The sequence below is a fragment of the Lepus europaeus genome, unplaced genomic scaffold (assembly GCF_033115175.1).
Source record: "Lepus europaeus isolate LE1 unplaced genomic scaffold, mLepTim1.pri SCAFFOLD_3_1, whole genome shotgun sequence".
Classification (NCBI taxonomy): Eukaryota; Metazoa; Chordata; class Mammalia; order Lagomorpha; family Leporidae; genus Lepus; species Lepus europaeus.
Genome location: NW_026909276.1, coordinates 6,470,586 through 6,492,221, shown reverse-complemented (window position 1 = coordinate 6,492,221; position 21,636 = coordinate 6,470,586). Strand labels below are relative to the sequence as shown.

General features: G+C 43.0%; 1 protein-coding gene and 1 pseudogene across 1 annotated transcript; one reads left to right on the top strand and one right to left on the bottom strand.

Moving 5' to 3' along the window:
* Positions 1-338: 338 nt before the first annotated feature.
* On the top strand, positions 339-1,240 carry LOC133755288 (calcium release-activated calcium channel protein 1-like; annotated as a pseudogene).
* Positions 1,241-16,812: 15,572 nt separating this feature from the next.
* Positions 16,813-19,653, bottom strand: LOC133755154 (endogenous retrovirus group K member 25 Env polyprotein-like). The gene is made up of 2 exons (XM_062185409.1): positions 17,892-19,653; positions 16,813-17,234 (listed from the first exon to the last, which is right to left on the bottom strand). The coding sequence occupies exons 1-2, from the start codon at positions 19,651-19,653 to the stop codon at positions 16,813-16,815; spliced, it is 2,184 nt and encodes a 727-aa protein (XP_062041393.1).
* Between the last annotated feature and the right edge of the window lie 1,983 nt (positions 19,654-21,636).

Here is a 21,636-nt window from a genome sequence, read left to right as displayed (position 1 = left end):
TCAAATCTACCACTCTTGAAAGTGAAGTATTGATGTGCTACATTTGTTCTATTGCTGTTTATCCCTTCAGAGTTCTCAACATTTGCTTATATTTTCTAGTGTTCTGAGGTTGGGTATACATGTTGTTCAACCTGGAAAAGTACACAGAGGAACACTCAAGAATATCAATAATAATATGGGAACAAAATAAGGAATTCAAAAAACATATAGAACAATGAAGAAGAATCAATAAATTTTCAAGATGTAGAAAATGGTGAATAAGGGCCGGGCCCTCGTGGGGGTCGGGGGCCACTGCCTTCCAGGCTCCCGAGCCGGCCCACGCCTTTGCAGCGTGCTCCATGCATCCGGAGCCCGCCTGCCCCAGAGCAGCAACAATCCCGAGCTTCCCCTCAGCAGCGGGAGTACCACTAGCGGCAGCTGCCGGAACCACCGCAGTGGGGATGGGGAGTCCCCAGGGTCCCCACCGCTGCTGCTGCCAGCAGTCAGCTACCCGGACTTGATCGGCCAGGGTTACTCCGAGGTGATGAGCCTTAACGAACACTCGATGCAGGCGCTGTCCTGGCGTAAGCTCTACTTGAGCAGTGTCAAGCTCAAAGCCTCCAGCCGGACCTCGGCTCTGCTGTCTGGCTTAGCCATGGTGGCCATGGTGGAGGTGCAGCTGGACACTGAGCAGGACTATCCACCGGGGCTGCTCATCACCTTCAGTGCCTGCACCACGGTGCTGGTGGCCGTGCACCTGTTTGCACTCATGATCAGCACCTGCATCCTGCCCAACATCGAGGCTGTCAGCAACGTCGACAACCTCAACTCGGTCAAGGAGTCGCTCCACGAGCGCATGCATCGCCACATCGAGCTGGCCTGGGCCTTCTCCACCGTCATCGGCACGCTGCTTTTCCTGGCCGAGGTTGTGCTGCTCTGCTGGGTCAAGTTCTTGCCCCTCAAGAAGCAGCCGGGGGCAGCCAAGCCCTACCAGCAAGCCCCCAGCTGGTGGTGCGGCCTCCCACAACAGCAGCAAGAGTGGCATCACCCTGGGCCAGGCAGCAGCCATTGCATCCACCACCATCATGGTGCCCTTTGGCCTGGTCTTCATCGTCTTTGCTGTCCACTTTTACCACTCACTGGTCAGCCACAAGACAGACAGTTCCAGGAGCTCAGTGAGCTGGCTGAGTTTGCCCACTTGCAGGACCAGATGGACCACAGAGGGGACCACTCCCTGATGCCCGGCAGCCACTATGCCTAAGCCCTTGTGGTCCAGAGCCCTTCCCCATGACCTTGTCCTGCCAAAGCCTCAAGGACAGCCTGTGCAGGGAGCTGGGCTTCATCGAGGGGCAGAGTGCGGAGGGAAGAGGTTTTTTGTAAAGGAGATTACTGCACTTTGAAACTTTCCTCCAAGTCAGAGTAAGCACTTCCTGTTCTTGCAGCTCCAGGTCAACCTCCTGGTTAGGAGGTGGTGGGGGCCCGGGTGGGGACAGACACCCTCTTTGTCCCTTCTCCTCCCCCATGCCAGTGCCTCCTGGATGCTTCCTGTCCTTTCCGTCTTGACTTCCCTCCCTGTTGTGCAGTGAGCGTGTGCAAGTGTGGACACATAAATATACTCACAAGGGAAAAAAGAAATGGTGAATTAAAAAAAAAAAACAAATAGAAAACTTCTACTCCAAAGAAACACAATAGAAAAAACATTTTGTTATGTAGAAATGGGATTGGACTTGCATGATCCTCAAACTCTGATGCTTTTCCCTGGCCAAAATCCATGTCTTCTACTGAGAGCATCATCCAATGATTTCTTCAGGGAGTGATCCATCCCACCTGTCAGTGCAAGTGGTAAGTGAGGTTAGAACTAGCTCCTGCTGCAGGGGCAAGGGTCATGCTTGTTCTTCCTGCTGTGGCATTGTTGGTGCATGAGGAGTTGGGGCTCAAGTGTGCACATTTTATGAGGGAATGCACAGGCCCCAGGATTTAGCCCTGGCTGTGGACACACTGTCTCTCTGTTCAGCACAAGGCACACCTGCTTCCACTTAGTGTAAGATGCCCAGGGGTGACCAAATTATGTCTCCCTCAAACACAGCCAGGAGGGAGGAAACCCAGGCCACACCCACCTTGAACATGGCTTCTGCACTCTGTCATCAGTGTCTTCAGTGAGAGAGGATGGCATCTGATTCCTATTTCAAAAAAAAAAATGACATAGCAACTCGGCAAAATGGAATCAGGAATGTTATTGTTATGAAAATGGGCAAATATAAGATACTGTACAAAATTAGTAAGTATTAACTGCACTTCTGAGAAAACATAACATATTAACTTTTATGAGATGTGTATTTGGCTACTTCTTTTCACATCAACTTTTTTTTTTAAAGATCTGTGTTGTTTATTTGAAAGGCAGAGTTAGAGAAAGACAGGTAGAGACAGAGATCTTCATCTGCTGGTTCACTCCCCAAATGTCCACAATGGGCTGAACTGAGCCAATCTGAATCCAGGAGCCAGGAGTTTCTTCCAGGTCCCCCATGTGGGTGCAGGGGCCCAAGTATTTGGGCCATCTTCCTCTGCTTTCCCAGGCATATTAGCAGAGAGTAGAGAGAGAGAGAGAGAGAGAGAGAGAGAGAGAGAAAGTTTTCCACTGCTGGTTCATTCCCCAAATGGCCAAATTGGCCAGAGCTGGGCCAATCCAAAGCCAAAAGCCTGGAACTTCTTCTGAATCTTCCATGTGGATACAGGGGCCCATGGACTTAGGGCATCATCTACTGCTTTCCCAAGGAATAGCAGAGAGCTGGATCAGAAGTGGGACAGCTGGGACTTAAACTGGCACCCATATGGATGCTAGTACTGCAGGCAGTGGCTTTACCTGCTACGCCACAGCATCATCCCCAAATATATCATATCTTATGGTGAAAATACCCTAAATTATTTCTATTAATTTTCATTTGTTTTAAAATTTCTTATGGTAAACAAATTTCATTTATTTCATAAATACAGATTTAGGAGCATAGTATCTAAATAAACATTTGACATTTACTTAAAATAAAATAAGCATTATCATTATGTATTGTCACTCTACTGTGCAATGCAACAACAGAACTTTCATCCCCAATGTGTAGTGTAGGATTTTACTATCACTTGTACCATTTACATTTCCCTATCCTCTCTCACCATAGTCACTTCAGACTCTGGTAACTATCCAAATACCCTGACTTCTGAGATCAGCTTTATTATATTTCACATATGAGTAGAATTTTGTGACTTATTTTTCTGTTCCTACCATACTACCTAGATCCCCCTAGTAACAGGTGTGTTTCCTAATAGGGCTTCAGACTGCCAACTCCCATGTACCTCCCCATGATGGCCCCTGGAGTATGCTGGGAAAACCGGGAGGCACCTGCTGCAACTCTGATGGAAGTCTCATTCAAGAGGTGACAGTGACAATGAGTTTTGTACATTGAGCATGAATCAGCAAGGCCCTGCTAGAGTGGTAGAACATACACACCCACAGGATACTCATGGACTTATTTTATCCACATGCACAGTGGCACAACCATGAACTATACAGGGGAATGCAGTCCAGGGTGGGGAAAGCAAGAAACAACTGGAGTACAGCAGGAGCTAGTTTGTCAACCTACAGAAAACTGACCAGTCTCTTGCTGCCTCTGCAAGGCCAGAAGAGAACAGGAGGAGAGTAGGACTTGGAGAGATGGGGCTGCTCTTTGTGACAGGGATGTCTGCCACTCTGAGTCAGGGTCCTCCCAGTGTGCAGATATCCTAGGTACTCTCAACATCAGCCTTAGTGTTGGGCACATGAGTGTCAGGAAAAGTAAGAGTGATCCACCCCTTAACCCCTCACCTGCATCAAGAAAAGTGTCCCTGTTCTTCATACAGATTGTACAGCTCAAGATCCCAGGCAGGCTGTGCTCAGTTACACTCTCCCCTTTCCACCATTCCAGGAGGACTCCCTGGAGCCCAATGTTGACAGCACGAGAGAGATGGGGCAGTACTAGAGCAGAAGGCATCAGATTGGATCAGCAGGGCTGGTGTGAAGACTCTTATGTGGAGGAGGTTTTACCATTGTATTACTCAGTTTTTATTGAAGGAATGGAAACAGAGTATGGGAACCTTAGGAAGATGTAGTAGGTTTGTGTGGGGCCTCACTGCAAAAATTTTGATTCAAAATTAAAAGGGCTTAAAAAGCTGTTACAAAATATAATTGCATTGGGGGAAGGAGGATGGGTTTGAGGTAGAGGCTTGCAGGAACCTGGGACCTTGTATAGCAAGTGTAGAAGGCACTGGTATAGCTGGTCACATGGAATACCTACCGCAGATCTTACTTTTTGCCCGTTTCCTAGAGAGACCCCAAGATCTATCCCTGGAGATTTTGGTTATTCAGTGTGTTGAGGAGGCTGACTTTGGCCCTAGTATCTGTGGAGTGTACCATTGTGACAGGGCTGGTTCCATGATGTCACTGTTGCCTAGCACCCCTCTATGTTCTACTGTAGTTAGAGGCTTACTGACTTGGAGTTGTTTTTTTTTTTTTTTTTTAATTTAGGAAGCTCATTCATCACAGGAGAACACAGGTGGCTGGGACCTGCTTTTGTCATTTCCTGCTGAGTTGGGGACAGTCCCTACAAGGCATGTGGCCCTGACTTCTCCTGGCTAATGAGGAAGGTGATATTTGCTATACTCCCAGTGGTGTCCACTGTATACTGCATATGAATATAGTTGTTTCTGACCCTGTGGGATGGGTGCAAATTTCCCTTTGATATGGATCTGTGGAGGGACATAAATCCCTAGGGAGCCATTATAGTCAACAGTGATCTCAGAGCTGTGGGTGCACCAGACTCAGAGACTTCATGACCTATAATGTGATGGGAATGGCCCTTTATGATGGAAAATGTGGCTGCTGGAGGATACTCATAACCCAATCTGTGTGAGGAGCAGTCTTCCTGTGTGTCAAAGAAGTTGGACAAAAACCCTAAGTCTGATGCTCCCTCTGTCCCTGTACTTCAAAGAAGTCACCTTTCTGGAAACTAGACTCCAGGTGTCATACATCTGTCTGTGGACCTGAATCTTCCTTTGATGAAATGGACAAGAGCTCTGTGAGGGGTAGTTCCCTGCAGTTATCCAGTATTGTTTTATGTACATGTTTTGTCTTGTAGCTTCTAGCAGATGTGGGCCCTGAAGGTGTAGTAGGCAAAAGGGTGAGCAGACACCATGGCCAAGGATGAGCAGTTACAGACCTGGATACTACACAAAGGAGGAAGAATCCAACCTTGTTCTGTGCCTGTGGTCACAGGGCCCTGGGATCCCTCAGGACAGACAGGCTGCCCTGCTGCCCCTAGACTCCAAGTGCCTCTGGTCATTCACCTGAGTCTCCTTGTTGGTTGCAGCATTACAAAGGAGGGAAGCAGGTGGGGCCTAGGGAGGAGAAGGATGCGAGCTGCTGCCTAGTCATAGATGGGTTGGGGGTCCTGCAGTGAGTCATTGGTCTGCATCTCATCCTAGTTGTGAGACCATTTTTAGAAACACCTGCCTTGAGATAAGACAGGTCTCCATAGGGTTGTGACCCTGTTTCTGGCTGCCATCACAGTGCTCATCCTGGTGAACATTAGATTAGAGCTGACTGACCCGGTGAGTGATCCAGGGTAACTGGCAGGGATGGAGCTGGATGTGAGGTAGTTGTGGTTTATGCGGTGCTGAGGCCTCTTCTGCACAAGGGGAGGGCCATTCTGAGGTCTCACTCTGTGCCTGATTGAGCTTGCCTTTTTCTGCACCATTATATAGGTTGTGTCCCAGGGTTAAAGACATCTATTCCTTAATTGTGGCCAATGGTCAGAGAGGAGCCAGTGGGTCCCTGAGTCTCAGGGGGTCAGGCTAAAATCTCTATAAAGAAGGCCCAAGGGGAGCCACCATCTTGGAAAAAATACGATCCAGAAAATAAGAATTTCAGGGTAGGCCTTATAAGTGTGCTTAAGATGCAAACAAACATGAAACTGTTCTTCCTATCTGAGACTACAGTCAAATTATGCAGATTTCCAAAGTCTGGTGTTCCTGGTGTAGTCAATGGAATCATTACAATATAAGATGGCGGTGTATTCTAACTTGATGTAGGCTTGTGGGGCAGCTTTGGTTTTTTTCCTTGATGGATATGCAGGGATGTGCCTGTGTTATGTTCCTACTTATCTCAAAATCTTCAGTAAGTTCTTGCTAATTGTAAAACTTGCTCTGAGGTGTTTTGTGGGAAGTTAGAAAGTCAACTATAACAGTTTAGTTGGCTGGGAGAGCAATGCAACTTCCTATCTGAGACAGACTGTAGTCATCCTGAAAACCATCCAGGACAGTTTGAAGGCCAACTCTATACTCATGAGGGAAACTGTGGGCACTGAGGTGGCAATGTCTTAGGGTTCTGTGTCCCAACTCAGTGTTGTAAAGGAGAAAAGACAAGAATCAGAAAGATTCCTGGGAAACTCAGATCTAGCTGAGGTAACCATCAAGAGGGGCTAAATTCCAGCAATTATAGTGGACAATATTGACAAGTAATGGTTCAAAGATCATAAAAAATAAGAAAAGCTATATTTTAGCAGATATGGGGTGCACAATAACTTATGAGTCGTAATAGTTTAATGACTAGATGTGTTGACATGACTTCGGATATGTAAGTTTCTATCACTTGAACTAATGGTTCCATAAAACATAGACACTGTTAAGAATTCAATAAAAATGCTAATATGCATGTGCTTATTTCCAACCTGAAGTAATTTTTCCCATTTGTTCTCAAGCCTCATAGTGAGCATCAAGATAAAATTGCCTCAAATACACAAATATCAAACAAACTTGAATTTATTTGTTTTAAATTTTTATTTTCTTGAAAGGCACATACAGATACAGAGAAATAGTCGTTCATTTCTCCAAATGTCCACAATAACAAGTGCTAAGTCAGATAAATCATGAGAGAGGAATTCAATGAGTACCTCTCATGAAAGGAGCAAGGAGCCATTCACTTGAGTTATCATTTGCTGCATCCCAGAGTGTACAGCAGCACAAACCAGAAGTAGTCGGGATGTAAACCCAGGCATTCATGTATCAAATGAAGGAACACCAAATAGTGATTTAACATCTGTGCCAAACATCCACTCAATGGTGAGCAAATTGACATAAAAATATAAGGCCATCCTATAATAGCATACTGGGATGTTATAGAAGACCAGGCAAGATTAGCCAGAGCTGGCCCAGATCAGCATCACTGTCCACCAGACCTCCAGTACAAAATTCACACCTAAAATAATTATTTTTAAATTTCATGGCACCAGGTGCTGTTATTTCAAGCAATTAGGATTGCCAGCTTTATCAAATAAAAAGTGCAGAATGGTCTAATTGGATACATACAGTACATTGAAATACCATACATTTTGAATACCATAGTGGGCAAATTCCCAACATTATCATTTTAGTCTGATATACTGAATATACACTGGAGTAACATTAATAACTTTGAGAATTAATTTTCTTTCTTTCTTTTTTTTTTTGACAGGCAGAGTGGACAGTGAGAGAGAGAGAGAGAGGGAGAAAGGTCTTCCTTTACTGTTGGTTAACCCTCCAATGGCCGCTGTGGCTAGTGCACTGTGGCCAGTGCACTGTGGCTGGCGCACCATGCTGATCCAAAGCCAGAAGCCAGGTGCTTCTCCTGGTCTCTCATGCGGGTGCAGGGTCCAAGCACTTGGGCCATCCTCCACTGCACTCTCAGGCCACAGCAGAGAGCTGGACTGGAAGAGGGGCAACCGGGATAGAATCTGGCACCCTGACCGGGACTAGAACCCGGTGTGTGGGCACCATAGGTGGAGGATTAGCCTAGTGAGCCGTGGTGCCAGCCAATTTTCTTTTTTAAAGATTTATTTATATATTTGAAAGTCAGTGTTATACAGAGAGAAAAGGAGAAGCAGAGAGAGAGAGAGAGAGAGAGAGAGAGAGAGAGAGAGAGAGAGAGATTCAGTGCATTGGTTCACTCCCCAATTGGCTGCAATGGCCGGAGCTGGGATGATTTGATGCCAGGAGCCAGGAGCTTCATCCAGGTATTCCCACACAGGTGCAGTGGCCCAAGGACTTGGGCCATTTTTTGCTTTCCTAGGCCATAGCAGAGAGCTGGATTGGAAGTAGAGCAGCTGAGACTTGAACTAGCACCAATGTGGGATGCTGGCACTGCAGGCACTGGCTTTATCTGCTACACCACAACACCAACCTTGAGAATAAATTTTTAAATTTGATTTTGTGGAAGCATATAATATCATTTTCATGTCATAATTGACTTTTTCAATCTTTAACATTATGCTACATATCTTGATCAACATCTTTTTTTCTTACAAAAAGAGCTTTATTATATGTTTTTATTCTTTGCTTCAATACTGCATATCATGATTTCACTTATTCTCACACTGGAAGAATGTTTACCAACATTTATTTACCAAAATTTATATATTTATTTGAAAGACAGAGTTACACAGAGAGAGGGGAGGAGAGAGAGAGAGAGAAAGAGTGAGAGAGAGAGAGAGAGAGAGAGAGAGAGAGAGATCTTCCATCCACTGGTTCACTCCCCAGTTGGCCGCAACAGCTGGTGCTATGCTGATCCGAAGCCAGGATCCAGGAGCTTCTTTTGGGTCTCCCACTTGGGTGCAGGGGTCCAAGGACTTGGGCCATCTTCTACTGCTTTCCCACTCCATAGCAGCTGGTCTCAAACTGGCACCCATATGGGGTGCTGGCACTGCAGGCCAGGGCATTAACCCACTGTGCCACAGCGCTGGCCCCCCAAATTTATTTTTTTTTCAAGTTTTAAACTTCATTTCAAATATAGTCATGACAAACATCTAAATAATTATACACTTCAAATCAAAATTTATTTTGCCAGGGATTCCAAGGCAGCAGAATAGAGAAAGATCATACTACACTAGGCTAGAAGAAAATAATAAAAAAAGGTGAAGAAAGTGCATTTTCAGGAGTGAGTTGGAGGGAAAACTGCAGTGAAGATTCTGTGGAAGGAGGAGAGATATTGTGGATCTGTATGGAAGGTGCAGATGTGCAGCAATGTGCACAGACACACCACATAACCCCAGAAGCCAAGAGCTGGAGAAAGTACCAGCTTTGGAGGGTGAGGTGTGATCAGACTGCAGCACCCTGTAACACTGGTGATATAGTCGGAATGAGAGCTTAGTAGACTACACTTTGAATCTGGCCTGGAGACCTGAGGGGAACAGGGTGCATGCTCACCCAGGAAAAAAAGGGGCATAATTCTTTCTACCCACCTGTCTCCCTCACACACACAACAGTGCCTGGAAACCAACTGAAAGAGGGTGGGTGCCATTTTGTACATAAGTACTTAGCAGCTATAGCAGCTCTTGTGCACTTGCCCAGAAACTAGCAAGGACAGATGCCATCTTGGCAGCTCCATGCAATGGGGGCAGATAAGTTGCCATGCTGACATTAGCAACAGTTGAAGAGACTCTTGTATGTGCCCAGTAACTGGTGGGAAGAAGGGGTGATTTTGAAATGATTAAGGCTGCAGCCAGTGTGTATTGTGCACATGTGGGATCCAGGGATTTTACCAGAGGGAAAAATCCATGTTTCCCACTGTCTTTGAGTCTGCTAGTTTGATGGGGGCTGGGCACCCATGTACAACTGTGAGGTGCCCCCAGCTTCTCAATGTATTGCTGGCACGAGGTTCAAACCGTCTATGCAGTATACTCACATGCAGCTGGCTCTGGGAACATCTCTGCCTCTCTGTGAATGGGGCCAGGCTAGTGGGGCAGAGTGGATCCTATGTACAACATGACTGTGATTGTGCCTTGTGGGATAACACTATGGGAACCCTGCAACTGAGAGAGTACAGAGTGTTGCTGGTTTTCTGGGTAATTACTGTTTATAGCTCCACACACTCTGAGCTCCCTAATTAGGGTGGGACATTGCAGCAGGATCTGTGCTCATCCTTTGTGCAATTCATATACCAGCAAAGGTGAAAGTTACACCCACTGCGGCCTAACACTCAGGCATTGGACACCTTAGAAGAGCAGAGGGAAAGGTGTGATGATGCCAACATAGGTGGTCATCCCCTCCTTTCTGTTGGCAATTAAGAAGACATACCATGTCCAAAATGGGTGTGACCCTGGATACTCACTCCATCCTGGAGCATAGACTAGAGCCCCCAGGACACACTCAGCTCAAGCATCTGGGTAGTCACTAAAAGAGCAGATGCTCCGCTAAGCCACAGAAGCATAGTTCAAAAATAATCCATCAGAGGAAAAAATCCAATAAATGTATCCACAAATGCCTAAAAATAAATGCAGAAATTCAAGATAAAGAAAAAAGAAAGCAACATAATTCCACCAAAGGAATGCAAACACTTCAATATTAGACTTTGAAGATGAAGAGGTTGATGAAATACCTGAAATGTAATTCAAAAAATTAATCAAAGGATTAAGAAGCAATGAGAAGGCCGGTGCCATGGTTTAACAGGATAATCTTCCGCCTTGCGGCACCAGCACACCGGGTTCTAGTCCCGGTCGGGGCGCTGGATTCTATCCCAGTTGCTCCTCTTCCAGGCCAGCTCTCTGCTATGGCCCGGGAAGGCAGTGGAGGATGGCCCAAGTCCTTGGGCCCTGTACCCGCATGGGAGACCAGGATAAGCACCTGGCTCCTGGCTTTGGATCAGCGAGATGTGCCGGCCACAGTGGCCACTGGAGGGTGAACCAATGGCAAAAAGGAAGACCTTTCTCTCTGTCTCTCTCTCACTGTCCACTCTGCCTGTTAAAAAAAAGAAGCAATGAGAAAAAATTCAAAAATGAAAGAAATTCATAAATGACATGAAAGAAAACTTGTTCCATAAAGTTGAGATTTTTAGAGAAACCAAAATAAATTATTAGAAATGAAGAGTTAAATATGTCAAATAAAAAGGCAGTGGAAAGTCCTAACAACAGACTGGTTGAGGCGGAAGAAAGAATATCTGAGCTAGAACACAATCACTGGGAATTTTTCAGTAAGAACAACAAAAAAAGAAGAAATTAGAAAAATTTAAAACAGTGTTGGAGACTGTTGGGATACTATCAAAGGACCCAGCTTATGGGTCTTAGGAGTTCCTGAAGGTGTGGAAAGAGAAAATGGATTAGAAAACATATTCAGTGAAATAATTACAGAAAACTTTCCTAATTTGGAAAAAAAAAAAAAAGAGAAGTCAAAGTACACGAGGCACACAGAACTCCTTATAGCCATGACAAGAAAAGTCTTCATCACAACACATTACAATCAAATTTTCAACAATAAAACACAAAGAAAAGATTCTAAAATGAGCATAAAATACCAAATTGCTCTCACAGGATCTACAACTGCACTCACATCTGAATTCTCATCAGAAACTCTGCAGGCTAGGAGAGAATGGAGAGACATAATACAAGTCTTTGAAAAAACAGTTAACCCCGCATACTGTACCATGTAAAGCTATCATTTATGAATTAAGGTGAAATAAAGAGCTTCCATAACAAACAGAAATTGAGTGTCGCCACTCACTTACCCTTACAAAAGTGCCTTAAGAATGTGCTACACACAGAAACACAGAAAGTTAGACTTCATTATGAAAGAATGTGAAGGCAGTAAAAGTACAAAAGAAATATAAAGCAAACAATATGAATATATATAGAAAAAATGCCAGGGCCAAGCCATTACTTATTGATCATAACCTTGATGTAAATGGCCTGAACTCTCCAGTTAAAAGATACAGACTTGTTGAATGGATTGAAAATCGAGACCTGTCTATTTGCTGCTTACAAGAAACACACCTCAACAGCAAGGAGAAATGCAAATTGAAAGTGAAAGAATGGGAAAAGTTATTCCACACTAATGGAAAGCAAAAAAGGGGCTGGTGCCATGGCTCACTTGGTTAATCCTCTGCCTGTGGTGCTGGCATCCCATATGGGCACTGGGTTCTAGTCCTGGTTGCTCCTCTTCCAGTCCAGCTCTCTGCTGTGGCCCAAGGGGGCACTAGAGGATGGCCCAAGTGCTTGGGCCCCTGCACCCACTTGGGAGACCAAGAGAAGGCACCTGGCTCCTGGCTTCTTATTGGTGCAGTGCCAGTGGCCATTTGGAGAGTGAACCAATGGAAGGAAGACCTTTCTCTCTGTCTCTCTCTCTCACTGTCTATAACTCTACCTGTCAAATAAATTAACAACAACAACAAAAAAGAACAAGTGTAGTCATCCTAATATCAGACAATATAGACTTTAACCAAAATATTGTTAAAAGATTCAAAGAAGGGCACTATGTGGAGATTAAGTGATCAATTCAACATAAGATGATACAATAATAAATGTTTAAAATCCAATGCCAGGGCATCTGGTTATTTACAAGAAATAGTAACAGATCTAATGGGAGACATAGATTCCAATACAATAGTAATGAGAGACATCAACACTGATTTTCCTCAATGGACAGATCAACTAGACAGAAAATCAACAAAGAAACAACAGAGCTAATTGATATTATGGATTAAGTAAACCTAAATGATATTGACAGAGCTTTTCATTCCACAGTTGTAAGACACATTATTTTCATCATTGTATGGAACATTCTATATTATAGAACATATGCTAGGCCATAAAGCAAGTCTTAGAAATCTTAAAAATCTGAATCATGCCATGCATCTTCTCTGACCATAATGGAATTAAACAGGAAATTAACAACTCAAGAATTTATAAAACATATGCAAACACATGGAGACTGAAGAACATGTGCCTGAATGAATAGTGGGTCATAGAAGAAATAGAAATAAAAAAAAATTTCTGGAAATGAATGAAGATAACACAACACATCAAAACTTATAGAATACAGCCAAAGTAGTGTAAGAGGGAAGTTTATAACAATTGAATGCCTACATCAAAAAATTGGAAAGGTACCAAATAAACAAACTTTCAATACATCTAAGGTGTGGGGTTTCAAAAATGAATGAGACAGAACACAGACATTTTCACATACAGAGTTCTCCCCAGATTGCTCTGGCCAGCACTTTTTATTAGAGGATACCAGCAAGTCTAGAAGCTAGCAAGCACATAGGCACAGTTGGTGTACAACTTTAGGTGGAAAAGGAATCCAGTCTGGTGATCCATGACAGAGAACAGAGCAGTGGTGTAAATCTTCAAAGACAGGTCCATTCAAATACTTGGAAGTCTACAAATTCTGGAAAACATCCCACGTACCAATTAATGTCCATTAGCCCCCTGCTGTCTCTGCTGCCACATTCCTTTGAGGGTAAGTGTGCCCATTCCCCAGCCTCTTTTGGTGGATATCAGAAACTGTGGCTATACCTCTAACTTCAGGGGAGTGTGTTCTCCTGAGAGACACTTAGGCAGCATCCTTTACTTCCCCCTTTTCTTTATTTTAAGCATAGATCTAGATTAGGTATGCATGAGATGATGCATGTATCAAACACAGGATGAGGACCATAATAACTGGTACCACAAAGTGCAGCAGCCAATGCAGCCAGAATCCCAATTGCCACCATTCAGGTTTAATATTTAAATGAGAAATTTCATTTTTGATGTTATCAATTTCCTTTTGAATTAAATTAGAATTATCTGTGATGTTGAAACAACATAATCCTGGAAATTATTGTCATCCAATTTGATGTTTAAGTGGTAAATAATCAATAGCAGCACAATTTTTTAATTTAATGAATTCATTTTTACATAGATACAACTTTAATAGAACAGTGGTTCTTTCCCCCTAACCCTCCATCCCCCTCCCATCCCACCTCCCATTTCCTCTCCCATCTCCTTCCTCATTATGGATCATTTTTAGTAGGACTTTATATACAGAGGACCAACTCTATGCTAATCATAGATTTCAACAACTTGCCCCCATGCCAACACACAACATGTAGGGTACAGTTTAGGGAGAGAATTTGCAGTTGATTCTTATATTACAATTCAATAGGGACAGAGGTCCTACCTGGGGAGCAAGTGCACAGTGATTACTGTTTTTCCTTTAACAATTAACACTCTTTTTATGATGTCAGTGATCATCTGATGCCCTTGTCATGGGCTGCCAGGGCTATGGAAGCCTTTTGTGACCATAGACACCATTGGTATTTGGACATGTCCATAAGCGAAGAGGATGTTCTCTTCTTCCTTCAGAGAACAGTGTCTCCTTTGATGACCTTTTCTTTCCTCTGAGGTCTCACAGAGATCTCCATGTAGGATTTTTTTTGTCAGAGTTTTGTCTTTCCATGCCTGAAATGCTCTTGCAGGCCTTTCAGCCTGACCAGGAAGCCTTGAGGGTTGATTCTGAGGTCAGAATGTTATTTACTGCAAAAGTCATTCTAGGAGTCTGCTGTGTGGACTGCTTCCCATGTTGGTCCTTCCTTCCTTTTTAATTCTATTTTTTTTTAACCAGGTACTTGATGTTATTTATATTATCACTTTTAAACTTAGACTGGTCTATCTGTTGAAGCATAATTTTGTAAAACACCTTCATGAATTTGAATTAACTCTAAATGCAGCGATGGCCTTAGCAGTTTTTTTTTTAAAATAGGCAAGCTCTTCTAGGAAGATGGGTGATAACAATTCCAAAAACAGGATAACAACACAGGGTTTCCTACAGGTATCTTTACTTCAGGAGTAACAGTTGTTAAACAGTAAGAGCCAACAGGGAGGGAAAAGCATAACATAATGATTAACAAGATCAAAGTAGAACTGTATGTAAGTTGAGCAAAAATAGTGGTAAATAAAGTCTCAGGAGTTTCTAGAATGTGTTTCTGTTGTGCAGAAGCAATCAGCAATCAATGACTTCATATCTCCCCAGGTGGTCGATTTGTCTTGGGGGACTTGCAATGAAGTGGCTTTGTTTTTGATTCTTTGAAAGAGGGTGAAACAGTGGCACTGATTTTTTGTCTTCTTTAGTTGTAAAGGAGGAATTGTATCCTGTAACTGCTGGTGCCAACTCATGGTGTCTGTAGGTCAGACACAGTGGGCTGGAATCCACACAGGACCTGTAAAGGCATAAAACAGAAACAAACCCTCTTCCCCATGTTTTGAGTGGTTTAGAGCTCTTTGAGTTAGGATGGGGGGGCTACTTATAAACTAACAGTCGTGGTTCTTCATGAGCTGGATGGGAATGCTGTTGTGCTAGGGTTTTAGAATCAAGAGAGGTAGAATTGAATTTTGAAAAATAAGTTAAATGATTAAGTGTAAATAAAAGAATGGCCATTTTATGATTAATCTCCCCAGGGGTGTTTCCCCCTTTTCTTTTGTTTTTGAAGAAGAGTTTTAAGCATATGATGGGTGTGCTCAACAATGGCTTGACCTGCAGGATTATGGGATATATTATAATATCTTATAATTGACAAAAATGATTGAATGCAGAAGAGGTATAGGTGGGCCCATTATCAGTCTTTAATTGAATAAGTAACAAATCTTACATTATGGATAATGCTTTACTTGTCAAGATAAAACTAATGTAAATGGTTTATACCATCATCCTTCCTCCAAATAGATTTTTATAAACAAATGTCTGGGCTTGATTTATTTAAAAAAAATTGAACACAATGACATAGCAAGTAGATTCTCCTTTAAGTGGAATTGTCCAAATGTAACCTGAATGGGTATTAATAATAACATGTCAATAAGAGAAGGATTTTGATAAAGGGCAATGAGTTATGTCCATTTGTCAAAGCTCATTGGCATGATGGCTTGGTGTTGCTCTTATTGGCTCCATAAAGACCACGTGGCTATGCCTGGGCATGACAGATCCCCTGTCACACTGTTACCAGATCTGGTACCTGCTCCAATCACCACCATTTGCCAAGGCTAGAGGAATGCTTTCAGGAACATATCAGCTTTGTGAACTTAGAACTTTCTATACCATATGGATAGCAGTTGCTGCCCATGTCCTGGACCTCAGCACATGTCATTGTCATATTTTACATAAGATCACATCAGGGGAACCATCATCCTGACCTTGATTTGACATCTGCAGTCACAGCCCTGTTGGCCTGACAACTGCACCTGGGTGGCATGGGAGGAGAGGAGCAGCTGCTAATGAGCCCAGCTGGCTGGAAACTCCATTTCAACTACCACACCTTGGTTACCATGGGTTTGGCAAGCTGCTTTTTAGTAAATTATATATTTTTGGAAATGAACCAGTGTCAGTTGACAGACTTCCTGAAAAAAAAAAAAAACAGCCAGGTGGGCTCAGCCAGCAACCCCTTCTCTCCTTAGACTCAGAGGCTCAGTGGTGAGGGGTAGCCCTGATGAGTAGCCAGGGAAGATTGAAGGCAAGCCCTGGGAGGCCCTCTCAACCAGACTTTCCTTCACATTTGAATGTACAACCCATCCCACCTGTCAGAAGGCCTCCACCCTTAGGCCTTGCTTTCTGCTGTTATGCTGTCTCTCAGGCCTGCAGGTTCCTCTCCCACCGCACACTAAGAGCTGGAACAGGTGGCCTGGAGGGAAGGACAGACACCATGGGCCACTTGGGGTAGACACAGATGCCACGGACCGGCTCCACCGGAGACCCCAGACCGAGGGAGAACAAGGGTGAAGGTGTCCAGGAGAGCGAGGATCGACGGGGGAAATGACAGACAGACACTCAAGTTGTATGAGTATGCTGCTGCGTTTATTCTAGAGCAAGCTTACAATTTTTATACTATTACAGACAATTTTAGGGGGCAAGAATCATTAACAAATTACAGAAACTTAGCAAAGTTATGCAGAGTTCACTGGAACAATGTGGGCACACAGTGGAAATGTTGTAGTTCCATTTGCCAAGATTTTTTTCTAAGAACAAAAGGTAAAGGTGAGGTTACTGGTTAACTTCTATTGTGGGACCCAAAGACAAAGGAAACTTGCTGAACAGGTATTGACCTAAGTCCCAAAGACCATTTAAGCTGTCTTTAATGTATTCCTTCCAGCCCCCTGCTCTCTTATCCCATCTCTGTCTTTTCCCATCATGATTCACCCAGCAAAATCCCCATTCATCATAAGATCCCGTATAATCTAATGGTTCTAAATTAGCTGAAGGGGTCCAACGTGGACGTGTCCACCATCTGCCGTTCAGTAAGTATTGCTCATAACCTCCCGGCAGGGAGCGGTTGGGAATTTTATCTAATAGTTGTTTTTGCTTTTGATTAGGGTTCGAGTGCTCATTTCCAATAAGCCTTTTAAGCCTAATTTCTTCTGAGGTTACTGGAGTTTCTATTAACAATTTCTGTTGTTCCACTTCATCTAGGAAAGAACCCAACATACTATTCTCATTTAACTTTAATAGTGCCTCAAACATTGCCCTAACTACTGGAGGACCAAAGTCCGTGATATTCTTTACCAAGTCTTGTGAAACATCAATGTTAGAAATGTTGATTTTCTCAATCTGATTTTCTGTGTTCTGATCATGCTATGCTATTCCTTTACTATGTGGCGAAACTACAAAGTGCAAACAAAGCAGGTAGATGATGCATATCAAAATCACTACTATTGCAGGAACACGCTGCTTCAGCAGCCACCAGCAAGCACGTCTCCAGCTCATTTTATGTGAGTCGGGGGTCGTCACGACCGCGGACTGCACAGGAACTACCCGGGGCTCCGCTCCACAGAGCACACACCCCGACCCTCCAAGCTTAGACCACAAATGCAACAACATTTTGCTACGCTGGAATCACAGCTGTGGGCGTGGCAGTTCCTCCTTTTTATTTTTATTTTTAAGACGCAGCTCGAAGACTTCTTGCTGGACGTTCTGCAATGAGTTTAAAAGACATTTCACTATGATTGGTAAAAACATAATGATCAGCAAAACTACTAATGCCACAATCCCTATATATATGAGGTAGTTTTTCCAGGTAATGGGGTTCAGATTTCTTATCCCTGATTCCAAGCTACTAGCTATACCCTCTAAATCTCCTAATTGTAATCTAGACTGACTAACAACAGCTATCTCCTTTTGCAAAGCATCCAAATCATGTGTAACATCATTGTCATGCCAAACTCCCTGTAAATGAGCTTTCACTTTCCCCCAAGATTCTGAAGCGTTGTATGGTAACGGTGTGACACAGATTGATTTAAAATTACTATGACAACGAGCAGAATACATTGTTTGCAGATTAGCGATATCCTGACCCAAAACTAAAACCGCTTCCTCTAACACATTAATTTTTGCCTCTAATTTTTGGTCTATTGCTTCTTGCGTTATTAAAGCCATTGTAATATTCTTATTTAATGTATTAACATAATGTGCAGTTTGAATTTCTTGTACTAATGCTGTTGTAGCAATAGCAAATGTAGTCAATATGGTGATTAAAGCAGTAATTCCTAAGATCAAAGCAGCAACAAAGCGTTTTGGACGCAATAATCCATTAAGCAAATCTAACACCTGTAAAGCAGAATTATCATACCAATCTTTTTCACCAAGTTCAACCGGTAGCAGCACAAATGGCGGTCTACACACCAACAACATGGTGGTAAAGTCTTTAGGTTCAGCTGAAGTAATGCAGTTGGTCATTTTACAGGTTACACAAGTAATCTTATACGAGCGACCCTCTTTAGTAATATTTACAGCATCTGGTTGAGCTAGCAAGATAGCACTGGGATAAGCTACACAAGCCTTAACACCTATGGGTTGCGAAACAGTTTGATTAGGTTGTTTTTCTAACAGCATATTTGCAGCAGCCACTAAGCGATATAAATCAGTATGTTTTCTTGTCACGTTCCCTTTGACAGCAAACCAAGTTGGCTCCACAAAGCCAGGAGAAAACCACCGTCGTAGTGGCTCTCCTAAACCCACATATGTATAACCATTGAATTTATCTTTATGACTTTGAAGGTATTCTTCATAATCTTTAGTTCCTTTATTAGAATTAGAATAATCCCATATAGTGATGTCTACTCCCTGAGGCCGATACCAGGCAGCGGTAGAGAACCCACAAGAAAGCCAAGTTGGAAATTTAGTTAGAGATGACAACCAAGTTCTATCCGTATTTTGGTACTTTTTAACACATGGTGTCAACGGTAAATCACTTTCTGGAATGTCAGTGAAATTATCCGCATATTCTGGGGATGGAGCCCCCAAAGTTTGAATTTGAGTTTCCCAGACCCAGCGCTTACCAGGGTTTTCGCGGTCTGGACCATCAGTTAGGAAGGTTCTATACCGTGTGGTAAGGCAGCCATCAGGAGCTTGTCCCTGCAGTGTCAGGCAAATCGGCAAAGAGTCTGCTCTCCCCTCAAAAGATATTACAGAGGAGGAGGAAACCCTTGCTTCAGAGTCCTGTACACCACCTAACCGCAGTGAGTCACTAGTTAACACTTTCACGGGCTCCCTGTCTAACCACCCAATAGGTTGTACAATAGGAGGATTAGGCACATAAGCCCAATAAGGAACACAGTCAATTTTTGGAGTACTGACTAATGCAAGAAAAGCCAAAAACAAGTAAGACGTAGTACGGGGTTTCCCCTCCCGAGCCAGTAAATCCTTTGCTTCTCGAGCCAGATGCCTAATCATTGTCCACGTGATCTTCTGCCGCTGCTGGGTCATCTCCAGTCTCCTCATCTGATGATGCATGCGTCTCTTTTGCTTCTTCCAGCGGCGTGAGAGATGGCATCGCTCCGGGGGGTTCCCTGATGAGCCTGTCTGGTATCCAGATGGGGGATTCGGCATCCTGTGGGAAGACACAAGCATAGCCTCGTCCCGAGGTGATTAGTATGTCCGGGCCTTTCCAAGTTCCTGTTAATAAGTCCTTCCAAAGAACCTTAGGCAGGGGAGTTTTATAAACTTCCCTGTCCCAATGTCTTAAGGCTGCTGTCAGACCTTTTTCATCCGTATTCAAATGATTTAACACAAATAAAGAATGTGACAATAAATGATGCGGAGAAAAATATCCATTAGCACTTTGAAGACGTTCCAACTGTAATTTTAATGTTTGATGAGCTCGTTCAATTATTGCTTGACCTTGAGGATTATAAGGGATACCTGTAATATGAGTTATATGCCATTGTGCACAAAAATTTGCAAAGGCTTTAGAAATATAAGCAGGACCATTATCAGTTTTTAATTGTGAAGGAATGCCCATAATTTGAAAACACTGTATTAAATGTTGAATAACATCTTTTACTGCTTCTCCAGTTCTTGCAGAAGCATGGACAAAATGAGAGAAAGTGTCTACAGTCACATGTACATAACCTAGCTTACCAAAAGAAGATACATGAGTCACATCCATTTGCCAAATTACATTAGCTTTGAGACCACGGGGATTTACACCCATTTTGGGAGGATGATATGCCGATGGACAATGAGTACATTGTTTGACTATTTGCCTTGCCTGTTCTCTAGTGATAGAAAACATTTTACGCAGGGAGGCAGCGTTCTGATGATGAATTTTATGGCTCTCTACTGCCTCCTGAACAGTAGCCACAATAGGTTGAGTGTGCATATCTGCAATAGCATTGCCTTCTGCAAGAGGCCCAGGTAACTTGCTATGGCCTCTTATATGACCTATATAAAACTTTGCTGTTCTTTCCCTAATTAATTTTTGTAACTGCTGTAATAGCTGTAAAATTGATGACTTACCTGATAAGAGAGCTGTCTCCAAAGCCGGAAATAAATTTACCACATACTTAGAGTCTGAATAAAGGTTAAATGGTTGTGGAAATTTTGTAAAAGCCAATATTACTGCTCTAATCTCCGCTTGTTGAGCAGAGGTCTTTTCACCACTGGTCACAAAAACACCATGCTCTTTAGAATAGACCACAGCATTTCCCGATGATGACCCATCAGTGAAAATGTTTTGGCCTTCTGCTAAAGGTTGAGGTGAAAACCATACCGGAAAGACCAATTCCACATGTCTAGCAAACTCTATTATAGGATGTTTTGGATAATGATATTTAATTTGACCCGTATAATTTTGCAATGCAATCACCCAATCTTCATTATTTTGCATTAATTCCTCCACTTGATTCTTATTATATGGAGTAACGATGGTATGTGGCTCTTTACCAAATAATTCTTTAGAACGATTTCTCCCTTTAGTAATTAACATAGCACACAAGTAAGGATAATCAGCTAACATTTTAGCCTGCGTATGGGGCAGATGGAGCCACTCCAAGACTCCCTCCTGCCACAAGCAAGCAGTTGGAGTATAAGCTGTAGAAAAAATTAACAGACACCAGGGGACAACATAGTCCACCTGATGCACTTTTGCCTTTGATAAGGCTTCCTCTACTAATTGTAATGCTCTTAAAGCCTCTGGTGTCAATGTCCTAGCTGATTTTGGATTTGAGTCCCCATGAAGAATAGAATATAGAGGACTCAATTCTCCTGTAGTAATCTTTAGATGTGGCCTTAACCAATTAATATCTCCTAATAACTTTTGATAATCGTTCAATGTTTTCAATCTATCTCTTCTAATTGAAATTTTTTGAGATACAATGTAGTCATCTTTAATAATTTGTCCTAAGTAATTCAAAGGTCTATCCCGTTGAACTTTATCTGGTGCAATTACAAGTCCATGAGCAGTCAAAGCCTGTATGGTGTCATATAGTAATATCTCTAATATTTCCGAATCTGAATGCGCCAATAGAATATCATCCATATAATGAATTATATATGCCGTAGCATACTTTGTTCTAACTATTTGCATGGCTT